General features: G+C 44.1%; 1 protein-coding gene across 1 annotated transcript in view; it reads right to left on the reverse strand.

Annotated features, from left to right (window-relative positions):
• UBASH3B (ubiquitin associated and SH3 domain containing B) overlaps positions 1–19,678 on the reverse strand; it is a 134,720-nt gene that overhangs the window by 8,082 nt on the left and 106,960 nt on the right. The window contains exons 6-12 of the mRNA XM_040976799.1: positions 15,310–15,518; positions 9,636–9,768; positions 7,522–7,642; positions 6,269–6,391; positions 4,950–5,042; positions 3,619–3,763; positions 406–512 (exon numbers count right to left, since the gene is read on the reverse strand). Coding sequence (XP_040832733.1) covers positions 406–512; positions 3,619–3,763; positions 4,950–5,042; positions 6,269–6,391; positions 7,522–7,642; positions 9,636–9,768; positions 15,310–15,518 — 931 coding nt within the window. The remainder of the gene's footprint in view (positions 1–405; positions 513–3,618; positions 3,764–4,949; positions 5,043–6,268; positions 6,392–7,521; positions 7,643–9,635; positions 9,769–15,309; positions 15,519–19,678) is intronic.

Here is a 19,678-nt window from a genome sequence, read left to right on the forward strand (position 1 = left end):
TGGTTGTTGGCAGTAGGGACAGTACATGGGAGTATAAGTGAATTTGTAGGTGATGTCTATGCTCCTGGATCAATTACAAGTGAGACAGGGCTGTGCGCAAAAACTTTCAGACATTGTAATGAAATCCCTCCATCACAAGACCCTTCACATTGTAATAGGATACCCCCTTCACTAGCTGACATGCAGAGTCTAAGCTGTTTAGGGTAGTAACCAAGCCTGATGTATTCCCCTAGAATATCTGCCATTCAAGATCCTCAGAGAACATCACAAACTTAATGCGAAAACATCTAAAGAAGAGTCTATGAATCTATTTCTTTCCTAGAAAGCTAGTCTGAAATAGCCGATTCACCATGATGGATAAATGATCATCTATTCAAGTATGGAGTCCAATAGAATACTACCTACCTTTACTTTTACATTCACTTATTATTTCCTTTGTTACTTGGAAACTTCTACTGATGTAAGTATCATAGGATTCCGAAACCACTAATTTGCTGACTGGAATGTGAGGTCTGTAAAAGAAATATGGACAAAGGAAATGAAAATAATTTGATTCTGAGACAAAGCAATTATTGCCATTCTCCACTTTTATTTTAGAGTTTTCTGAAGTTCTCATATATTTCTGAAGTTCTCTGTTTATCCATTACCCTGGAAAGAAGTGAGGGCTAGAGAAGTATATTTTCAGTACATGAACAGGGAGTTGAATGCACAGAAATAAAAGATACGCATAAGTGTCAGAGTGACCTGCTGCAAGAGAGATTCAGTGCATATTTCCCCACTGGATAACTAACTTTGTTGATCATTGGTCATTGATGCTCCTAGTTACATAGCTAATAGGAAAAAGAGATTAGCTCCTTTTTCTGATTTCGATGATCAAGAATTCTCCAAGTCTCTCTTCAGGAATCATTTACACAATAAACAGCAGGTTTAGTTAATTAATTAATTTAATTTATTTGAGAGGCAGAGAAAAGGGGAGAGAGAGGCAGAGCTCTTTTTTTTTTTTCTTGCCGGTTCACTGGTTCATTTTCCATGTTCACAACAACTTTATTGGGGGTGGACCAGAGAGCAAGAACTCAATCCAGATCTCCCACAGGAGTGGCAGGGAGGAGCCAATTAGTTGAGCCCATCACCTGTCGCCCCCCAGATTGCTGCGCAGGTGAGTAGAGACAGGTCTTGAACCTAAGTACTCCACAATGAGATGTGGAATTTCCACGCAGCATCTTAATTACTATATCAAATGCCTGTCCCAGGTAGCAGGCTTTAAAAGCAGATATGCAGCCTATGGATTTGCAAGTGTGTAAAATATATATCAGTTTCTTCCCTTTCTTTCTGATTTTGAGCACAGATGACACACACCTGGCAATAGGAGAAGCCCAAGGAACATGAAGATGAAGGGGACCTAATCTGTGTGCTCAAGGGGTCCTCTGTGTGTGTAAGGCTACCACTGTAAATAATAATTATGACACAATCCACAGAGGCACTTACGAGGAGAATCCAAGGGATCCTGCCATCCTGGTGGACCTGTTAACAGTGCTCACAGCTCAGCCTCTGCTTCCACTGTCCTTCACTGTTTGAAGTTTCATTTTTGTGGTGTTTTTGGTTTGTTTATGTGACACTTATCTTGTTTTGGGGTACAAGCATGTCACCAAATTTTTCTGTTTTCTTATTTTGCTTTGCATTGCTTCATGGTTACTGCCTAGGGGCAGCAGTGGTGAATTCACAAAGTGGATTCACATGGCATCTTGACGGGACCACACTACGACCGTTACTCTATTAGTACTAAAACTAGTTCCTGAGGGAGTCTCATGTTCTGAGCAAGTGTCTTCTTGAATTCTTCCAATATCATCATCCCAAAGATGTTTTTGTAAATTTAGAGTTTCTGCATGACAAATGCGTTAGTTTTGAAGGCTAGAGCTGACTTGTCAATGCCTGGATCTCAGATCTAGCCTGTGGACTCATCCTCCACACTGACAGCTCTAAAGTGTCCTCATCAAACTGCCCTTCTGCACACTTGGACTTGTTAATGGAAAGGAAGGGCAATTACACATGCAAGGAAGTCATTCTAATCTGACATTAGTTCAACATGCACATTTCTCCTAGAAAATGTCCTGTGACTTCCACAACAACCTGGGGATAAGCAGAGACACAGATCACTTTGTAAAAGCTGTGCCTCCTTGTTACAAGCTACACCTTTCCCCTCTGCTGCCTGCACATTGCATCAATTCTATTGCCATTTATGTTGCCTAATCCCCGAGATCTCCCCTCATACTATGACAAAAGGCCACCTCAAATGGATCAAATGGATCAAGGTGCCAAGTCAAGGTGACACCATGTTGTAAGGTGTGATTTGGTCCTTGTCTTTGGCTTCTCCCAGAACCTTGAAGTTGAACCTATGGATACAGAGTCAAAGGTTTCTTGGCCCTGCCAACAGAACCTGATATGTTGCTAGTCACAATCAGCATGGCCTCCTTGTACTTTCCTCAGAGTTGGGTGGGCTCGTACCCTCTGAATTGAATATCCTTTGTTCTCAGCAACTGTGATATGGCTGCCATACAGAGATTTTGTAAATGCCTGAGTGGATATTTGATCATTCATGTTACTATATTATTATTGTTGAATTATGCACATAGTGATCTATGTGTTCATTATTTGAGAGGCAGAGACACAGAGCTCCCACTCGCTGACTCACTCCCCAGATGCTTATACTGGCCAGGTTGAAGTTGAGAGCTGGGAATTGCAGATTTGATGTGGGTCTATTACACAGGAGGCAGAGACTCAACTATTTGAGCAACCTGCTGCCCCTGGGGTGTGCATTAGTAGAAATTGGAACTGGGGACAGACTTCAAGCTTAAACCCAGGTGCCCTGGACCTCTAGGATGTAAGTGACTTAACCAGTGTTTCAACTGCTAGGCCAAATGCCTGCCCCATATTACTGCTTAATTTTTAATGGTGTGCTTGAGGATTATTTACCTGTGAGCAATCTACAAATCCCTTTAACCCCAGCACAGGCAATCTGGTTTAATAGAAAAAAATAAAGAAACACAAATGAGAAGACAGTGGAGTAGGTTACACATGTCTGGCATGTCGAAAATGATGAGTAGAGGTTAGTGGTCAGTAATTGTATCATTGTTGAACGTGGTCACTAACTACCCAACTTTGGAAAAGTCCTTGGACTCTGTCCTGTATCACAGTGCCTGCCTACATTCTGGGATTACAGCAGAAGAAAAGGAAGATAGTAAACAATTAAAATGCTTTGAAGCATGACAACTGAAATTCAGGCAAGACACTGTTATCTTTTATACTGCATTATTAGTTGGTGTGTATTCCTGAAATGCAAAAATGGTTGTATTATTACACTGAGAGAGAGAATCATAAGGTTAGGAAAATATGTTATAGTAGGGTTGGGACTAGAACTGCCACAAGTGATAAACAGAAGGAATTGTTGGCTTTTCCTCACTTGTGATTTCTCATATAGCAGCTTGATTGGATTTCCCCCAACAGGGACAAATGCCCATGTCTGACCCTTCATCTCCTTAATGAGTCCAGCTTGTTGATGTAAAGAAAGTGGTTCCACAGTGGCCTTGGGAAGCGGCAGGTTCAGAGGGTTCAGAGGGTTACCTGTAGGTTGTATCAACACTCAGATTGGCCGCAGCTAACTCCGATGGTGCTATCCAGGCAGGCAAGGAGTTCCCAGCAACCCATTTTGTCCACTCAAATAAGCCTGGTTCGACACGGATCTTCAGGTGATTTTCTTGTTGTAAACCTTAAAAGTAAAATGAAATGAAAGTGAAGGAAACTTCATTCTTCTCTTTCCTGTTAAATACTATATATGCCTAAGGGAAAGTAGACACATGTGGGTTTTGACAACAGTTTTCAACTTTTGTGGGTTATAAACACATGAGCTTAATACCCTAGCCACACCCCAGGATGTTTATCAGCTTTGTGTAATACTTGATTTGAGGGAAAAAATTTCAAGTTATTATATAGTTTATTAAATTATTTGTTATAATTCCTCTCGATAAAGTAAACCTCCATGATTGTCTCAATGAGTAACTTCATATATTCTCTTATTATCCACTTCTATACAATAGATTACACTGAAATTTTCAGATAAACTATTCATTCTATCAGAAAAATCCAATGTCAAATATAAGTACCAATGCACAAGTCCCATATTTTATCACAGAGAAATTAACCTCAGAATAGAAACTGTCCCTTTACATTGGTTTAGTTCTCCTTGTATATTGCTTCTAGCACAAATTTTCTGTGCAAATTAAATATGTATGGAAGTGTCTTCTGGTGGTGGACAGAGGTTTATTAAGGTTAAAGAACAGAAGGCTCAGACTCAGCACCAAATTCTTTATTGGTTTGTCTCTCTGGCTCATTTTTTGGTACATGTTATCAGTTCAACTCTTTTTATTTCAGATTTCCCTCCAGTGAAATAAGAATAGAGACCTCTGACACTCAAACTTCTGTGGATTCTAGGGTGAATGATATCTATACAATAATGGCACTTTTAAAATGCTGGCAATGAGCTGCAGGAGCAAAGATGACTAAGAGTTAAGACTTCCAGGAATAGCATATCTGCTGTAAGTGAGAGGGAAACATCACATCAAAACAGTAGAAATCAATTTGACTATTTAAAAGCCAAAGAAAGGATCAAGCTTTATTTACAGAAACATTTGCAAGCTTGTGATTCATGCAAGAGAGCTTTACATCCCTAGAAACATATTCGTAGTGCACTTCCTTTTATCTGGTGCATGCTGTTGGAATAGCAGCTTGTGACTTGTGCAACAAGGTTCCTCTTCTGAAAGAATGCTGACTGAAAATTCCAGATTTCAAATCTCTCAACTGGCCACAGTCCCATGACATCAAGATAACTTAAATGCAGAGGTGGCTGAGAGACATGGATGGGATAGTTCATTTTTTTGTCAACCTGAGAGTCCTACCTTTTAAGATATTGTGTGCCGTCTGAACACAGCGTAGAGATGGGGAGCAATAGACGTGGTCGATGATGGTGTTACTCTCCAGCAATGCTTCACCTGCAAGGAAACCAAAGGAAGTCAGTCGGATGGACTTGGTCAGCCTCAGGTGGGCGCTCCAAGTGAGGGGGTGCCCAGCAGACCCTGTAAAGTCATGGGGCTCACACGGAGCCAGTGGTGTCCACCTTGTTGCCAAGCCACAGACTGCTTCTTGTCATTTTCTTCTCTCTCCTCTGGTGTCAACGTGCGGCAAAAAATGTCCATTTAGGAGAGACCTAGAAATGGGACCGTCTCTGACCTCAGATCTGGATCTAGAGGTGGGAGGTTTATTCGGTGATCATCACCTTTACTTCTATTCTTATTAGCCAAAAATCTCAAATTCTTCGGTTCCTGGACACCGGGGATAAATCCCAACATGTGATCTTCCAATAGTCTCATCTTGGAACCCACTTCTTTTTTCCCCTGGGTAAGGTCCAAACACCATTATGTAGTGGTCAAGATTGTCTGTGCAAGATCTCGTGTTTATTAAACTTTCTAGCCACAACCTTGGCCTGCCTCACAATTGATGCTTCCCCCGCAGTATTGATGCTGCCTCTTAACTCTGTAATTTGGTTTATGTCGTCCTTCCCTCTAAGTGTCTGTCCCTGCTTCTTGTTCCTTCCTTGCCAAGCTCACTTCCACTTCAGGGCCCAGCCTACTTCCTTTCTTAGGTCTTTTAGGCCTGTGCTTCCATACTACGTGCATAGCTCTATCACTGGGAATGTACCACACTGTTTTGTAATTATCCACATAGATATTTATTTTCCTGAGGATGGGGATTCATAATTGACCCCGTACCTTATACAAAATATGAGATTAATAAATATCTGTTAAGTGACTGAACAGGACAAGGCATGGTCTTGCAGAGCAGACATAGAATGCTTCTTCTTTGGGTTTCAGTTGGCTCCAGGGCATCCTTTTCGCCCTCTGCTCAGCCCTCTTCTTACAGCCACGTTAGCAGCTGCCACTGTCTTCCGCCACACTCACGATGAAAGTAAACCAAGATTGACTTTCCCCATCACTGCACCACACACTCCTCAATAAGCACCACAGCTTGTTTATTGCGGCGGACCAAGCTAGTGCTAAGTACAGGGCCCTGAACCCACTCATTACGCAATAAGTCCCTTTTGAATTGAGGACCTAGATCAATTATTGGAAAGTAATAGAAATCTCGCAGGAAGTGTCTTGTGGGCTCACAACTCCTAGTCCTTTTGTAGAAGTGTTGTGCAGTCACACTGGATACTTGCCCACTAGTCTTGCTTGCATACATCCAAACACAGTGATTGGAGCATCTTTCTCGTAATCTCGGAAGCCACCACTCCGCTGAGGTAAGCTATGGGGCATGTTCAAGTTGGTGCGTATGTAGCGGCCTGGAAAAGAAAGGTCGGTCTGGAGCTACAGGAATTTCTTGTTTCCCCAAGACTGCTCGTGCTGATTCTGATACCACCTCCCTCTTGCCTAAGACACCCCAACTGTCAGTTCAGATTGAGACTAATGCTTTTCCTTCATCCAAGGCTTGAAATGGACTCTTCTGCTCTACTGACAAAAGTGACATGAGCTAATTTCTTTTTGCTAATTTTTAATTTCTTTTAAATATTGTTTTTACGTAGTTGAGAGGGATGAATGCCCATATGGGCCTCTGATTAGGGTAGGGAGGGTCAGGTATAAAGGAAGGTAGGTGGGACCAATGTTTCCATTTGTTTTCTCTCTCCTGTGTCTGCAGGGGAGGAAGGGAGGAGGCTGTTCCTTGCTTCCAAACTTACATTAACACCGAGGGATGGGGGACAGTTATTTGATGATGCCTTAGAGACCCTGATGTGGCATGAGATAATTTCTTCTTTTTTTGAAAGATTTATTTATTTTTATTGGAAAGTCACATTTACAGAGAAGGAGAGATAGAGTGGAAGATTTTGCATCTGCTTGTTCACTCCGCAAGTGGCTGAAACAGCTGGAGCTGAGCTGCCCTGATGCCAGGAGCCAGGGGCTTCTTCTAGGTCTTCCAAGTGCGCAGGGTCCCAAGGTTTTGGGCCATTCTCTGGTACTTTCCCAGGCCACAAGATGGATGGGAAGAGGAGCAGCCTGGACATGAATTGGCATCCATATAGGATCCCAACAGTAGCAAGGTGAGGATTTAACCACTAGGCTACTGCACCGGGGCCCACATGAGAGAATTTCTAAGTGTAAGCAGACACTCCAAAAAGCAGGTAGGACTCCAAAATGTTTGCCTGTGATTATGGAAGCGAATGAGCAAGGCTGTGGCTTTGGACTCAGGACATGTTTGTGAGGTTGATATTGCCAAGTGACTGTGAGACACCTGTCTTCTTTGGTACCCAATGCTTCAGTCTCCAGAATACTAACTGTTTCTCCTAAACTCAAAACCATCGTCAAAGATCTACCAAGTAAAACCCATGGCTCCATCTAGATAAATGTAGCTTGACTATGCCCCCTAGAGGCCATGATAGGTGTGCTCTGCTGAGCAGGTCAACCCACTCCTTCTCACCTTTGGCATCGAAGCATTGTGACAGCCAGTACTTCCCAAACACAACATCCATCCTTTCTCCATGCCTACACACAAAAAGGCATCGCTTCTGGGGGCCGGGCTGACTGTTGACTCGGAGAGGCTGCAAAGAGAGAAAGGCTAAAGTGAGGAAAAGCAAAGCAGGATGGACTGGAGCCAGCTTTTCAAAAGTTCAGCCAAGTTACAACTTGGGCAGGTCTCTCAAGTGCCTTGGACTTAATTTGGCCTGTGTGTAAAATGACGTGTGTAAGTCTCACCCCAGAGACCTCACAAGCTATTGGGAGGCTCACATATGATAAACAGCTTTACGAAACAAGAGGAGCTATGAAAATCCCGTTATTGTTATCACATGGCTGCAGTGGTTAATAGGAGCAGCCAAAGGGTAGTCTTTAAAAGGTTCATGAAACGTGCATATTCCAACAGCACTACATATGGATTTAAAAACCTGTGAACCAAAATAAACTTCTCTGCTTATTTTCACTTTCCATGAACTTTTTGAAGTATCCTCATGCTAAGACATGACAGCCACTTCACTTCCAATTCAGAGTAAAATGAGCCCTTCAAGTGGACATCAGAGGTTTAATGAGAGCACTTCTGTCCCCAAAGGGATGCTCCATCAGCTTCTCCGGGGAGCAAGGACGGCCATGCCCACAACTGCTCCTGTCTCACCTCTCAAGTGTGTTGATCTGAGCATGCGGTTCTTAGGGTCTGCTGCAGCAATGAGGCCCTGGCTTGCCTATCCTAATTGCCATCTGTGTGTTGTTGGTGGTTTCCCAAGAAATGACTCAGGGAGGACATTTGCTACCTCTGGATGATGAAATAGACGCAGATGGTCAAAGGTACGTCCAAATGACTTGGCTTTTTAGAGAGGTTTTATATTCCTTGTTGGTACAGTGAGATTTCCCGTCTCTGTTTCTACTGTTCTCCAATCCAAGCCCTGGGCTCCCACCAAAGTGCTCTACTCTCTTCAGCCTCAACGCACTTGAGCTTTCAATGCTTTCAACTTGCCTTTGAAGGTTCAACACTTCCCCGAACTGCTCATATGTCCTTGCAAAAGCTAGCATGCACTGAACATGTACTACCTGCCGGTTCTTGTAACAATGGTCTTACTGTTGCCTTCAATCTCTACAAAAAGTTACAGGATGAAAAGCTACATCAACAAGCTTTTAGAAACAGAAAAAATATTTATTTTGCTGCAAAAGTCTGAAAATCATGCATATGAAGGGTTTTTCACAAGTTCCTGGAAATTGTGTATTATAAAAAATTATTCATAGCTTTCAACACATTTTTTTGCAGTAAAATAGACATCTTGTAATTTCATCTCCCCACCACATCAGGAAGTATCCTTGTAGAAAAAAAGAATGGACATGATTTCCTACTTTAAAGATAAACTATTCTTCTTTCTGTGGAAAAGTCTTCTTTATTAATGGTCATTGTGAGTAGAATATAATTTCTTTCTTTCTTTCTTTCTTTCTTTCTTTCTTTCTTTCTTTCTTTCTTTCTTTCCTTCTTCCTTCCTTCCTTCCTTCCTTCCTTCCTTCCTTCCTTCCTTCCTTCCTTCCTTCCTTCCTTCCTTCCTTCCTTTCTTCCTTCCTTCCCTCTTTTCTTCCTTCCTTCCTTCCTTTTGGTTCAGATTTAGCCTCATTTGAAAGGCAAATATACAGAGAGAAGGAAAGACAGAGAGAAAGATCTTGTGTTCACTGGTTCACTCCTCAAACAGCCACAAGCTGAGCCGATCTGAAGCCAGGAGTCAGGAGCTTCCTCTGGGTCTCCCACACAGGTGCAGGGTCATGAGACCTTTGGCCATCCTCTACTGCCTTCCCAGGCCACAAGCATGGGTCAGCCAGACATGAACTGGTACCCATATGGGATCCTGGAGCATGCAAAGCAAGGACTTAGCCACAGAGTCATTGTGCTGTGCCCATCTAACTTTTTCTAGTGTTACTTCACCCTGCATATTTTTATAACCTTATGTACTTCTTCCCTCAGAGTTTGGGGAACCTTTGGTGATCGTAAAGGTATTGCTGTTAGGCTGTTAGGTATAGGCTCACAGTGAAGTCCTGTTAGGGTGGAGGGCGTGACCTGCCGTTCCTTACCTGCATGGGCTGGCAGATGATAGTGAGGGCTGTCGTCTCTCCCAGTCCTTGGTCCTCATACTGCCGTCTCTCCGATACTCCATCCCCAAAGGTGAGAGAGCTGGATGATGTTGTATTTAAGATGGAATACGAACTGCAGAGAAAGATAAGGGAGATGCTTACTGTTGGCCAAGAGTCTTTAGAACTTCATGCTGGGCTGGCTCCCTGGGAGTGTGGGAGTCAGCACTGCGTGTTCTGGACAGCCTTGTGGTCAGGAATGCTGAGCAGGGACGTCATCTCTGGAGAGGGCACCTTGTTTTGTACCGGAGTCTTGCAGTTAATAAATTAGGAGGGCATGGGTTTCTGTACCAAGAACAGATGCATTGTTCTCTGTGGACAGGGAGTGAGTGCATTTATTTTGTGCTTATTGGGATGCCTCAGGCATGTCGGCACCAAAGACCTATCAAAGAATAATGGGATATCAATTATGCACCACTGTTTCCAGCTAGTTTTCTGGTTCAAAAGAGATAAATAATTCCTACTGCCTTTCATCTTTCCCATGGTAATTTCCATCTAAAGTGAAGAATGAGAAGGAAAATTTTTACTGTTTCTGCTACTTAGCCCATGGTTCCTGATGGTCAAGGAAGCCCCAAGACCATTATCCCTTATTCTATCTACCCTCTTCAGTTTCCAAATCCCATTCTTACTGCCACAGCACCTCCCAGATGATTAAAGCCAAAAGTATTCTGGAAGAGACCATTCTCACCAGATGTTTAGAGTTGTGCGCCAAGGATTCTGATTTCGGAGTGAACTACTGTAACTAAAGAAACCCCAAAGAGATTCTGCTGCAAGGAAAGTAGTTAAAAAGTACCACATCTAAATTATGGTGCAGAGTAAGACCTCCAAAGAAAATCATGCAATGAATATTGCTGTTTAAATATGGCTGTTAGGCAAGTCTGAAGAACTTCTCCTTCCATGGCAAATGGGCAGTCAGCAGCAAGCACTGACGTTTCACGTGCCTTGCTTCTTCTTCTTCTTTTCTTTTAGATTTATTTTATTTTTAATGCAAAGTCAGTTATACAGAGAGGAGGAGAGACAGAAAGTTCTTCCATCTGATGATTCACTCCCCAAGTGAGTGCAACGGCTGGTGCTGCGCCAATCTGAAGCCAGGAGCCAGGAACCTTTTCCAGGTCTCCCACATGGGTGCAGGGTCCCCAAGCTTTGGGCCATCCTCGACTGCTTTCCCAGGCCACAAGCAGGGAGCTGGATGGGAAGTAGAGCTGCCGGGATTAGAACTTGAGCCCATATGGGATCCTGGCACGTTCAAGGCGAGGACTTTAGCCGCTAGGCCACCATGCCTGGCTCATGCCTTGTTTCTTGATCACCTGGGCAGCTACAATACCCAGCTTGCAAAGCATAGGTCTGAGCTGTGTGTGTTTCCTGGAAGAAATCTGTCCAGGTTAGAGCCTGGTCTGGATGATTGCTTTCTAACAAAATGTAACTCCAATTTTATTTTTGAAAATAATTTTTGCATTCAACAATACAATGAAAGTAACTGGCTATTAGAAAAATCTATTTTTTTCCCATCAAATTAAGTTATTCTATTGCTTCAGCACCTTGCTATGCTAAAAGTATTTTTGAGTAAAAATAATAAACTTTTAGTATTTTTTTTTTCTATTTGAAAAGCAGAATGGCAGACAGAGGGAGAAAGAGAGCTTCTATTTATTTGCTGATCTCTCTCCAAGTGGCTGCAACAACCAAGGGTAGCCCAGGTTGAACTTGGAACTCCATTTGTGTGTCCCATGTAGGTGCAAGGACCCAAGCAGTTGGGTCATCCTCCATTGCTTTCCCAGGTGCATTGGCAGGGAGCTGGATTGGAAGAGGGGCACTCAAGACTCAAATCTATGCTCATATGAGATGCTGGCATTGTAAGTAGTGGTTTAGCTTGCTGTGCTACAGCACTAGCCCTAGACTAATTCTATTTGTTTATTTTTTAAGAGAGAAGGAGAGACATGGAAAGATTTTCCATCTGCTGGTTCACTCTCCAAAATAGCAGCAATGGCTGGAGCTGAGCCATTCTAAAGCCAAGACCCAGGAGTTCTTCCAGGTCTCCCATGAGGGTGCAGGGTCCCAAGGCTTTGGGCCATCCTCTGCTACTTTCCCAGGCCACAAGCAGGGAGCTGGATGGGAAGTGGAGCAGCCAGGACACAAATTGGTGCTCATATGGGATCCTGACACTTGCACTGGAGGATTAGCCAATTGAGCCATTGCACTGGGTCCGACTAATTGTATTTATAAACAAAGGTGTCAGCAATCTCATCCCCTGGAAGTGGCTTTCAGCCACTGTGCATACTGCAATGGCCAGGGGTTCTAGTCTTCTTAGACTGTGATGCAGTCAATCTGGGTGGAACATGGAACTTATAGTTAAACAAAGCCATATCAGCAAGGCAAATGAAACCTGTCAGAGGAAATTTAAGTGCCTGTAGCCCAGGGAAATACTGTGCCATTCAAACAGCTTAATAAGCCAGCTGTTCACTTTGATTTTAAACTGATATTCTCTGAACTTCAGACATTAACAGGAATTCAGTTTTCCTGTCTGATTCATCAACGTTTTAGGGTTTAGAATGCTGGCTCTGGAGTGATGCTGACATTTTGCTTGCACACGGCTCTCATTTCTTTATTACAGTTGGGAAGGCACCAATAGGTCCCCTTCTCTCCCTCCTTAAGCTTCATATGACAACACTGATATGCCAGTCTCTTTCCTATCCTATCATTGTCATCAAGTGGTCTGACTCACTCTGAGACAGTCTGAGCTGTCACTTCCAATAAGACAATAGGCAGACACTGCATGCTGGCAGCAGCATCGGGAGGGAGCCTGGCTTGGTATCCAGAACCTCTTTCCAAGCACTGGTAAGACGCTAGTCCTCTCTGGAACATACCAGGCATATGGCAAGCCTGGAAGGCCAGGCGGCTCATCCCACTGCAAAGGACTCATCTGCTGACAGGTTTCCTGGGGTTTCTCAAAGCCCAACAAGGTACTCCAGTAAGGTGGTAAGAAAATAACGTTTAGGAGGGACTCAGAGAACTGAGCGGGGAAGAGGGTTGTGAAAGGTCAATGACCCCAACTCACTCCTGAATCCTGCAACTTCCCCTCAAGCCAGGAACTCATGGCTCTGGTGCTTTGAGATTGTTGCTGGCCTGGCATGCCAAGTGCTGTCTTACAGTGAGGCTGAACTCTGCCTGCCTGAATCACTTCTGTGTCTGGGGTTAAATATAAATAGGACAGTGTAGTTCATCTACAGTATCATGTTGTGGAAGAGACATTGGGTTTGAAGAGCTTGCAATGGGGAGCTTGTACACACAGGCTAGAAATAAAGACGTATCATAATGCTAATGGTTGTTCCAGTGTTGTGGCATACCAAATATGAAACCACTAAGAGCAGAGCCAGCCCAGACTGTAGTTCTCATAATCCCACAGGCTAAGTGCAGTGATTACCTCCATTTTATAGATGAGCAAAGAGAGGCTCAGAGAAGTCCTGTAACTTGGCCAAGGTGACACAGCTGGTAAAGGGAAAGCTGGGGCTTGAATCCAAGACTGTTGGAATCAAAATTCATATGACAGCATTCCGGTGCTGAATGCCAGTATTTTCCCACTCTCAGCAGCCAAGCTGGCTAAGGAAGCTGGCAGTTTAATTTCAGGCATGGATACCAGGGATCTAACTTCACCAGTAATCACACAGAATAAAATAGATTGACACTCTTGTGATCTTCTGATCCAGTCAGAGAATGGTTCATGCTAAGCCTCTGATCTAACTTAGGGAAGAGTGGATGGATTTGGGCAGAGCAATCATCAATGGCTTAGAAGGGTTTCTCACATACTCTTCACCCACATGTAGCCCTACCGTTTAAAATAAATCACACTGTTTTTATTTTTAAGAAATGTTGATTTGACTTTCATCTCTTTGAAAGGAGAGTGGTAAGATGAGAATGGGGGAAGAGGGAGCTTCCTTGTGTTGCTCCAATCCCCAGTGCCTGCACTATGCCATCTGAGCCTCCTAGCAGAGTGGCTGTGGCTCAACTATCATTGGCTTAAGGGTGTGCATTAGCAGGATGCTAGATTGCAGGGGGAGTAACTGGGACTCAAAGCATCACTCTGACAGGGAAGCCAAGAATTCCAAGAAGCAGCTTAACCCCCTGTGCTACAACACCTGCCGCATTCTACTTTTAAGAAAGAGATCCAGGAACTGTTGTTTGTCAGGCAAATAATCTCCCGGTTCTCATTTTATTCACAAACACAATAATGTGTCACTTGAATATGTACTCTAAGCACATGGACCACTGGATGACTGTATCACTGTGCAACCACTGCAGGTTGTGCCTATGTAGACTAAGGTGAAGACAACACATTCTTCATGTGGCCCCCATAGTCTGTGCAGTCTGTTAGGGGGTACATTTTTCTAAGTATTTCTTTCCTCATCTCCATAGGAATAAAGTTGTTACTTTGAAAACTCAACATATGTATATTGGTCTTAAGCAACATTCCTGAAAAAGCAAATGCACGGGAAGCATAAGGCAGATTTGAGCACCCAGTTTGTGGCACAAAATTTTGGATGCTTATGGGATGCACTGACGGGGTTGACTGTAGGGAAAGGGAAATCCTGAAGCAGAGGGAGGAGGAGTCATTAAGAAAGACATTGTTCCTTCCATCGCCAGGCGCACAGTCTGTGTGTTCGCTGCTCCCCAGGTTTTTTAAAAAAAGCATGCTCCCTGTGCTTTTCTCCTAGGTAAAGCAGTCACCCCTACTTCTTTTTTAGGGTGTTCAGATCAGTGTTAGTCATCAGTGTCCCTTGCTTCCACCTCTCGGCCACACTGCACACAGTGAAGACGAGAGGGAGGAAAACAAACCAGTAGGCACACCCTGACTAGATGCCTGGGCATGCCAAGGAAGGGCTGGCAGTGGGCTGCTTGGATTAAGAAAGAGGTGCCTTTTGTTTCTGTTTTCCCTATTGGGATGAAGTAAGCCAAACAAGAGTCCACTCTATTGTTTGGGTATGGGTTGAGGGCAAAACAGTAGTGATGGACGGGAGGGAAGTTGTCACCCTAAAAAAGATAAGGGGGGTGCTCAACTTGCACCCTGGCAATGTCCCATGACTGTAGGCACAGTCTCTCTCATGTAGCCAAGTCCGCAGACTTCGCTCAGGGTCACTGAGCAGCTAGCACCCATAGGGGCCCTGATCTGGCTGCTGCCTTTCACTATTGGTCTGCCTGGCATAAAGCAGCAGTTTGCCCAGCTGCTTTGGGGAGTCACACCCCCTTGTGATGATGCAGAATAAGGCAGATAGAAGCCCCAAGGCAGAGAACACCCAGCACTGGTTGGGCTCACTACATTTTGGCCAGAAGAGGTGGACTCCCCCCACACTCAAGAAGACCCATTTAGTTCCTGATTAGGAGTCCAGCTTGACAGCCTCACCAAATGGGGCAGGCAGAATGAATCTAACTCTCCACTTTGCCTTGCTCCCCCTCTCCAGTCTGTGTGTTTCCAGGAAATCTGGAACTACCAGAGTTTTCTTTTCCCATCGATGTCTTGAACCGTTTCGGCTGCCCGCATGAGCAAGGTTGTTTTCCTATCAGCCTTTCAGTTTGCCACAGCAGTGTCCTTCAGAGCAGCGGGCAAAAGATCTGAGCGGCTGCTTACCCATGAAATATCCAGGTGCTGCATTCATCGGCCTTGGTAATGTAGTTCTCCGGCAGGAGTCCGGAACAGCCGGTGGTTAAGGAGGTGCCATAGAGCCAGCCTTCGCTGGTGCTGGTCTGCTCCATTGGTGACATGAAGATGAAGTCCCCCGGGACCAGCTCCAACTCATCGTCATTCTGCGGGGAGTAGGGGTAGATGACCTGCAATGTCTAAACACAGAACAGAGTGTGAGTGAGACACAGTGAGGACCGTGTGCTCTGCACCGGCAGGGACCCCTGCAGCTGGGCACATGTGCAGAGCCCCTGGTGTTTGCAGGCCTTTGGTGGACTCGAAAAGCAATCAGGAAGCATTTCTTATTTTTTCAGGGTTTCATGGGTGTGTGCCTGGTATGGCCAGATGGCCCCAGACTCTCCTTCAGGCACGTCTTCACCTCCCATCAGAAATTAGAGGGTAGTTTTAAGAAATTCACCTGAAAGCCCAGTCAAATGGTACACACGTGAACTCATTGCCTTGGCTTCCTACCAGGAGAATATGAAGTGACAGTCCTGTGGGGATGTCAGATGGACCACAGGGACAGAGCTGCTTCCATAGGTGGGAAGCGTTCCCCTTCTGATACATCATGATGTGGTTCCCACCTTCAACGGGCTTTCTCTAAACCTACAATCCTAACAAAACCTTCAGAGAAAGTGTCTTTTACAGACTCTCTCTGTGCACGTAAAACCAACCTTCAGCAGTCAACAGTGGGGACCTTGGGCTCCTTCTTTGGGCTCAGAAAAAGCCCCAGGGCTGGCCACAGGCTGTGCCATTTCGTTGATTTATTCCTTTTTTTGGCCTTCCTTTCCTGGTTTATGCAAACATCACAGACATAGGCCTGTGGGTATTTTAGAGAACATTTATTAAGGAAAGTCTATCCTATTTATTTCACAAGGAACCCAACATGGAGAATACTCCAATTGTTTTTCCTAATATCCCAAAGAAGCTAAACTCTTTGGCTTCCGATCTTCACATTATTAATTTTGTATGGCCTCTGTTTTGTCATCTGTAAAACAATGTCTTCACTGTAAGAGTCAGAAGGAACAATCTAAGAGAATAGAGAGTAACTATTTCCAGAGGCACCTGACTTCCCAGGACTATCTTTCCTTGCAGTCTACTCTGTCACGTGGATGATTCTGTGAACTAATCATCTTGCTCGTGTCAACTCACATACAGAACATAATATAGAATTTCTTTCTGGGACATGATACAGTAGCCTAGTGGCTAAAGTCCTCTTCTTGCATGCACTGAGCTCCCAAATGGGCACAGGTTCATGTCCTGACTGCTATACTTCCCATCCAGCTCCCTGCTGTGGCCTGGGAAAGCAGTAGAGAATAGCCCAAAGCCTTGGGACCCTGCACCCGCGTGGGAGAACTGGAAGCAGTTCCTGGCTGCTGGCTTTGGATTGGCTCAGCTCTGGCCGTTGTGGCTACCTGAGGAGTGAACCAAGAAGAACTTTCTCTCTGTCTCTCCTCCTCTCTGTAAATCTGACTTTCCAATAAAAATAGATCTTTCACAAATTTTTTTTTCTGGAAATCTTTAATGAAAAGTGACAATCAAATGTGATTTTTTTTTTTTTATCACAGGATGAAATGAATAATACATAGAACTCATTTGCATCACTGCATATCTCTGATTTTTATTTTCTGGAGGGCATCTATGCCCCTCCCTAGTCCCAATTCTTACTCCTGAATCTTTCCGTTCTAGATCTTCCTGTGATGTGATCTCATCTGCTTCCTTTTTCCTTCCCTCTGCTTCTCTCACACTCAAATCTCTTTTCCAAGAAAACGAGGGAGTTTTCTGCTGGGCTGTTAAAACCCATTAAAGGGGAAGAGTGCTCAAGGAATCTCTTAGATCTCAATGTTGAGTATGCAGTGATCCAGCAGGGCAACATTCCTTTCCCTGGAACAGGGTGGAGAGAAGCAGCGAGTGATGGGAGGCAAGTTCCAACTCATACTCCTCAGATCCTCAAACACAGCAGTCTTGGCGAGTGATGCCTTTAGCTCAGTGCTGCCCCACCCCTAGGAAACTCAGTGTGACATCTGAGATCTACTTATTGGGCCTATTGCATGGAGATGGGTGTTCTAAGCTACCCTCAGGGCAATTGGAGCAGTGGGAGGTTCAGGACCATATGTACTAGTTACGGAGTGGTTGGACAATAAATCCTCTTGATTTACTGGTGGGACAGTTAGAACATTAAGCTATGGCCGCACATCTAAAATGATGAACAGGATCCATGTGGCTCCATCCTTTCTTCCCATTCCACCACAAGCGGATACAGAAATTCAGCCTTCTTTTCAGAGACAGCGGGGCACGCTGCTGATTTGTGCTACACTACGCTTATTCTCTGTTGTTCTCTTAGACCCTGTCTGTAAGTATCCTTGACTCTCCTAGGTATCTTTCCCCTTCCTTACTCCCTGAGGGGAGTAAACTCAAAGTTTTCTGACTGGGAAAGAACTGTGGTTCTGGGTGACACCGGAGATGAACTGCACTGCCTTTGAAGTCCTTTTCACTCCTAGGAACAGTAACAGATTCAGCAGTTTTGTGGTACTTGCCTTCTCATGAATATTACTTTAAGGCTTTTCTATAATTCTCCTATTTAATTGTCACAAAACACCATCACCATTTTACAGGCAACAAAATGAAGGGCTGGAGAGTTACATAAGATGTCAAAGTGAATTTACTGCCAAGTTGCTGGAGCCAGGTTGCTAGGTTCCAGTGCTCATCCCTTCCTCAGAACCTGGTCCTTCTAGATTTCTACCACTTGGCATACCATTAAGGACATTTGCCTGAAGTACAAATAGGCACATGTAAATCTAAGTCAATTGAGAGGCTGCACAGAGGAGGAATCAGAGCTTGGACTGACTTAAGTATCATCCGTGCTTCGCTGACTGTCCGTGCCTAGGCCACTTGGCGTCTCTGGACACCTGCTTTCCCGTTGGAACAGTCAATCAAGTCTGTCTCCTGGAGGCCAACTGAGAAGGATAAAGGCAGGAAGTTCACCTAGGTGTAAGGCTCAGGTGGGATCAATGATCTCTGAGGGAGAGGTCTAGTGGAAAGAGGCCAAGGAGAGCTTGATCAGAAAGAAGTGGAAAGAAATGAATTTTGCAAATATGAGATAAAAGAGGCCAACTTATTTTTAGAAAATAATTCATCTGGGCGCTTGTTGCCTCTTTCCTTCCGTGCCAGTTGAGCAGAATATGGGTCAGGCAGAAAAGCAATTACCCTCCAACTTAACTGGAGGGCAGTGTTGATTGGATGATGTTTCTTGTAAAATTCCACCTTACCTTTCTTCTCTTAGAAAGATGGCTTCTCAGGGACCAACTCCTGCAACCCTTGTCTTTTAAAAATTTACCTTCCCAGGGAATCCAGTCAGCCACAGCCCTCTCATTATCTCTAGGGCTCATCCCAGGCCATTCTAGGTGATGTCAGGCTCTGAAGATCTGGCTCAGACTGGTTAATGCATCTTTACAGAAACCTGCATCATTTGTCGTTAGCACAATCATTGCTACGTGTCCCTGATGCTCACCTGTAGCTGTGCCTAGCCCCATCCCTCTGATTCACAGCTTAGCTTTTCCCAACTCTAGCAAAACAGTAATGAGGTGGCTTGGTCTCAATCCTAAGGTTATTTTTTTTTATCCTTAAAAAACCCTAAAAAAGATGCTTAAAGACGAAGTGAACAAATGGAAATATTAGTTATTAAAAAATCAGGAAGAAAATGTAATTATACCTTAATGAATAAAGTTAAACTGGAAGAAAATTTTTTTCTGTTGAAACACAGTAGTCCCTTTTATCCATGCAGGTTAGACTTCAGGATTCCCAGCAGAGTCCTGAAACCACAGGTAGTACCAAATCGCACAATTTTCCCTTTATTTACAAAGCACTTTCAAGATTTAGTTTATGAATCAGGCACAGTACAAGATGAACAACAATAACTACTGACAGAATAGAATTGTGACCATATATTGTAGTAGAAGTGATTTAAAACTTCTACTTTGTTTATTTCTGGAATATTCCATTTAATATTTCTAGCCTGTGCTTGATTATAAATAAGTGATACATCAGGACACAAAAATGCAGATAGGGGAACGATGATATGGGGTCTCCTGTTTATATGACCCCCTCCCCCCACTTAAACCTTTTATTTATTTTTATTGGAAGGGCAGATATACAGAGAGAAAGATTTTCTATCCACTGGCTACTTCCCCAAGTGGCCACGTTGGCTGGAGCTGAGCTGATCCAAAGCTAAGAGCCAAGAGCTTCTTCTGGGCCTACCATGCAGATGCAGGGTCCTAAGGCTTTGGGACATATTCCATTGCTTTCCCAGGCCACAAGC

Source organism: Ochotona curzoniae, unplaced genomic scaffold (genome assembly GCF_017591425.1).
Source record: "Ochotona curzoniae isolate NIBS_2020 unplaced genomic scaffold, NIBS_Ocur_1.0 contig_2723, whole genome shotgun sequence".
Lineage (NCBI taxonomy): Eukaryota > Metazoa > Chordata > Mammalia > Lagomorpha > Ochotonidae > Ochotona > Ochotona curzoniae.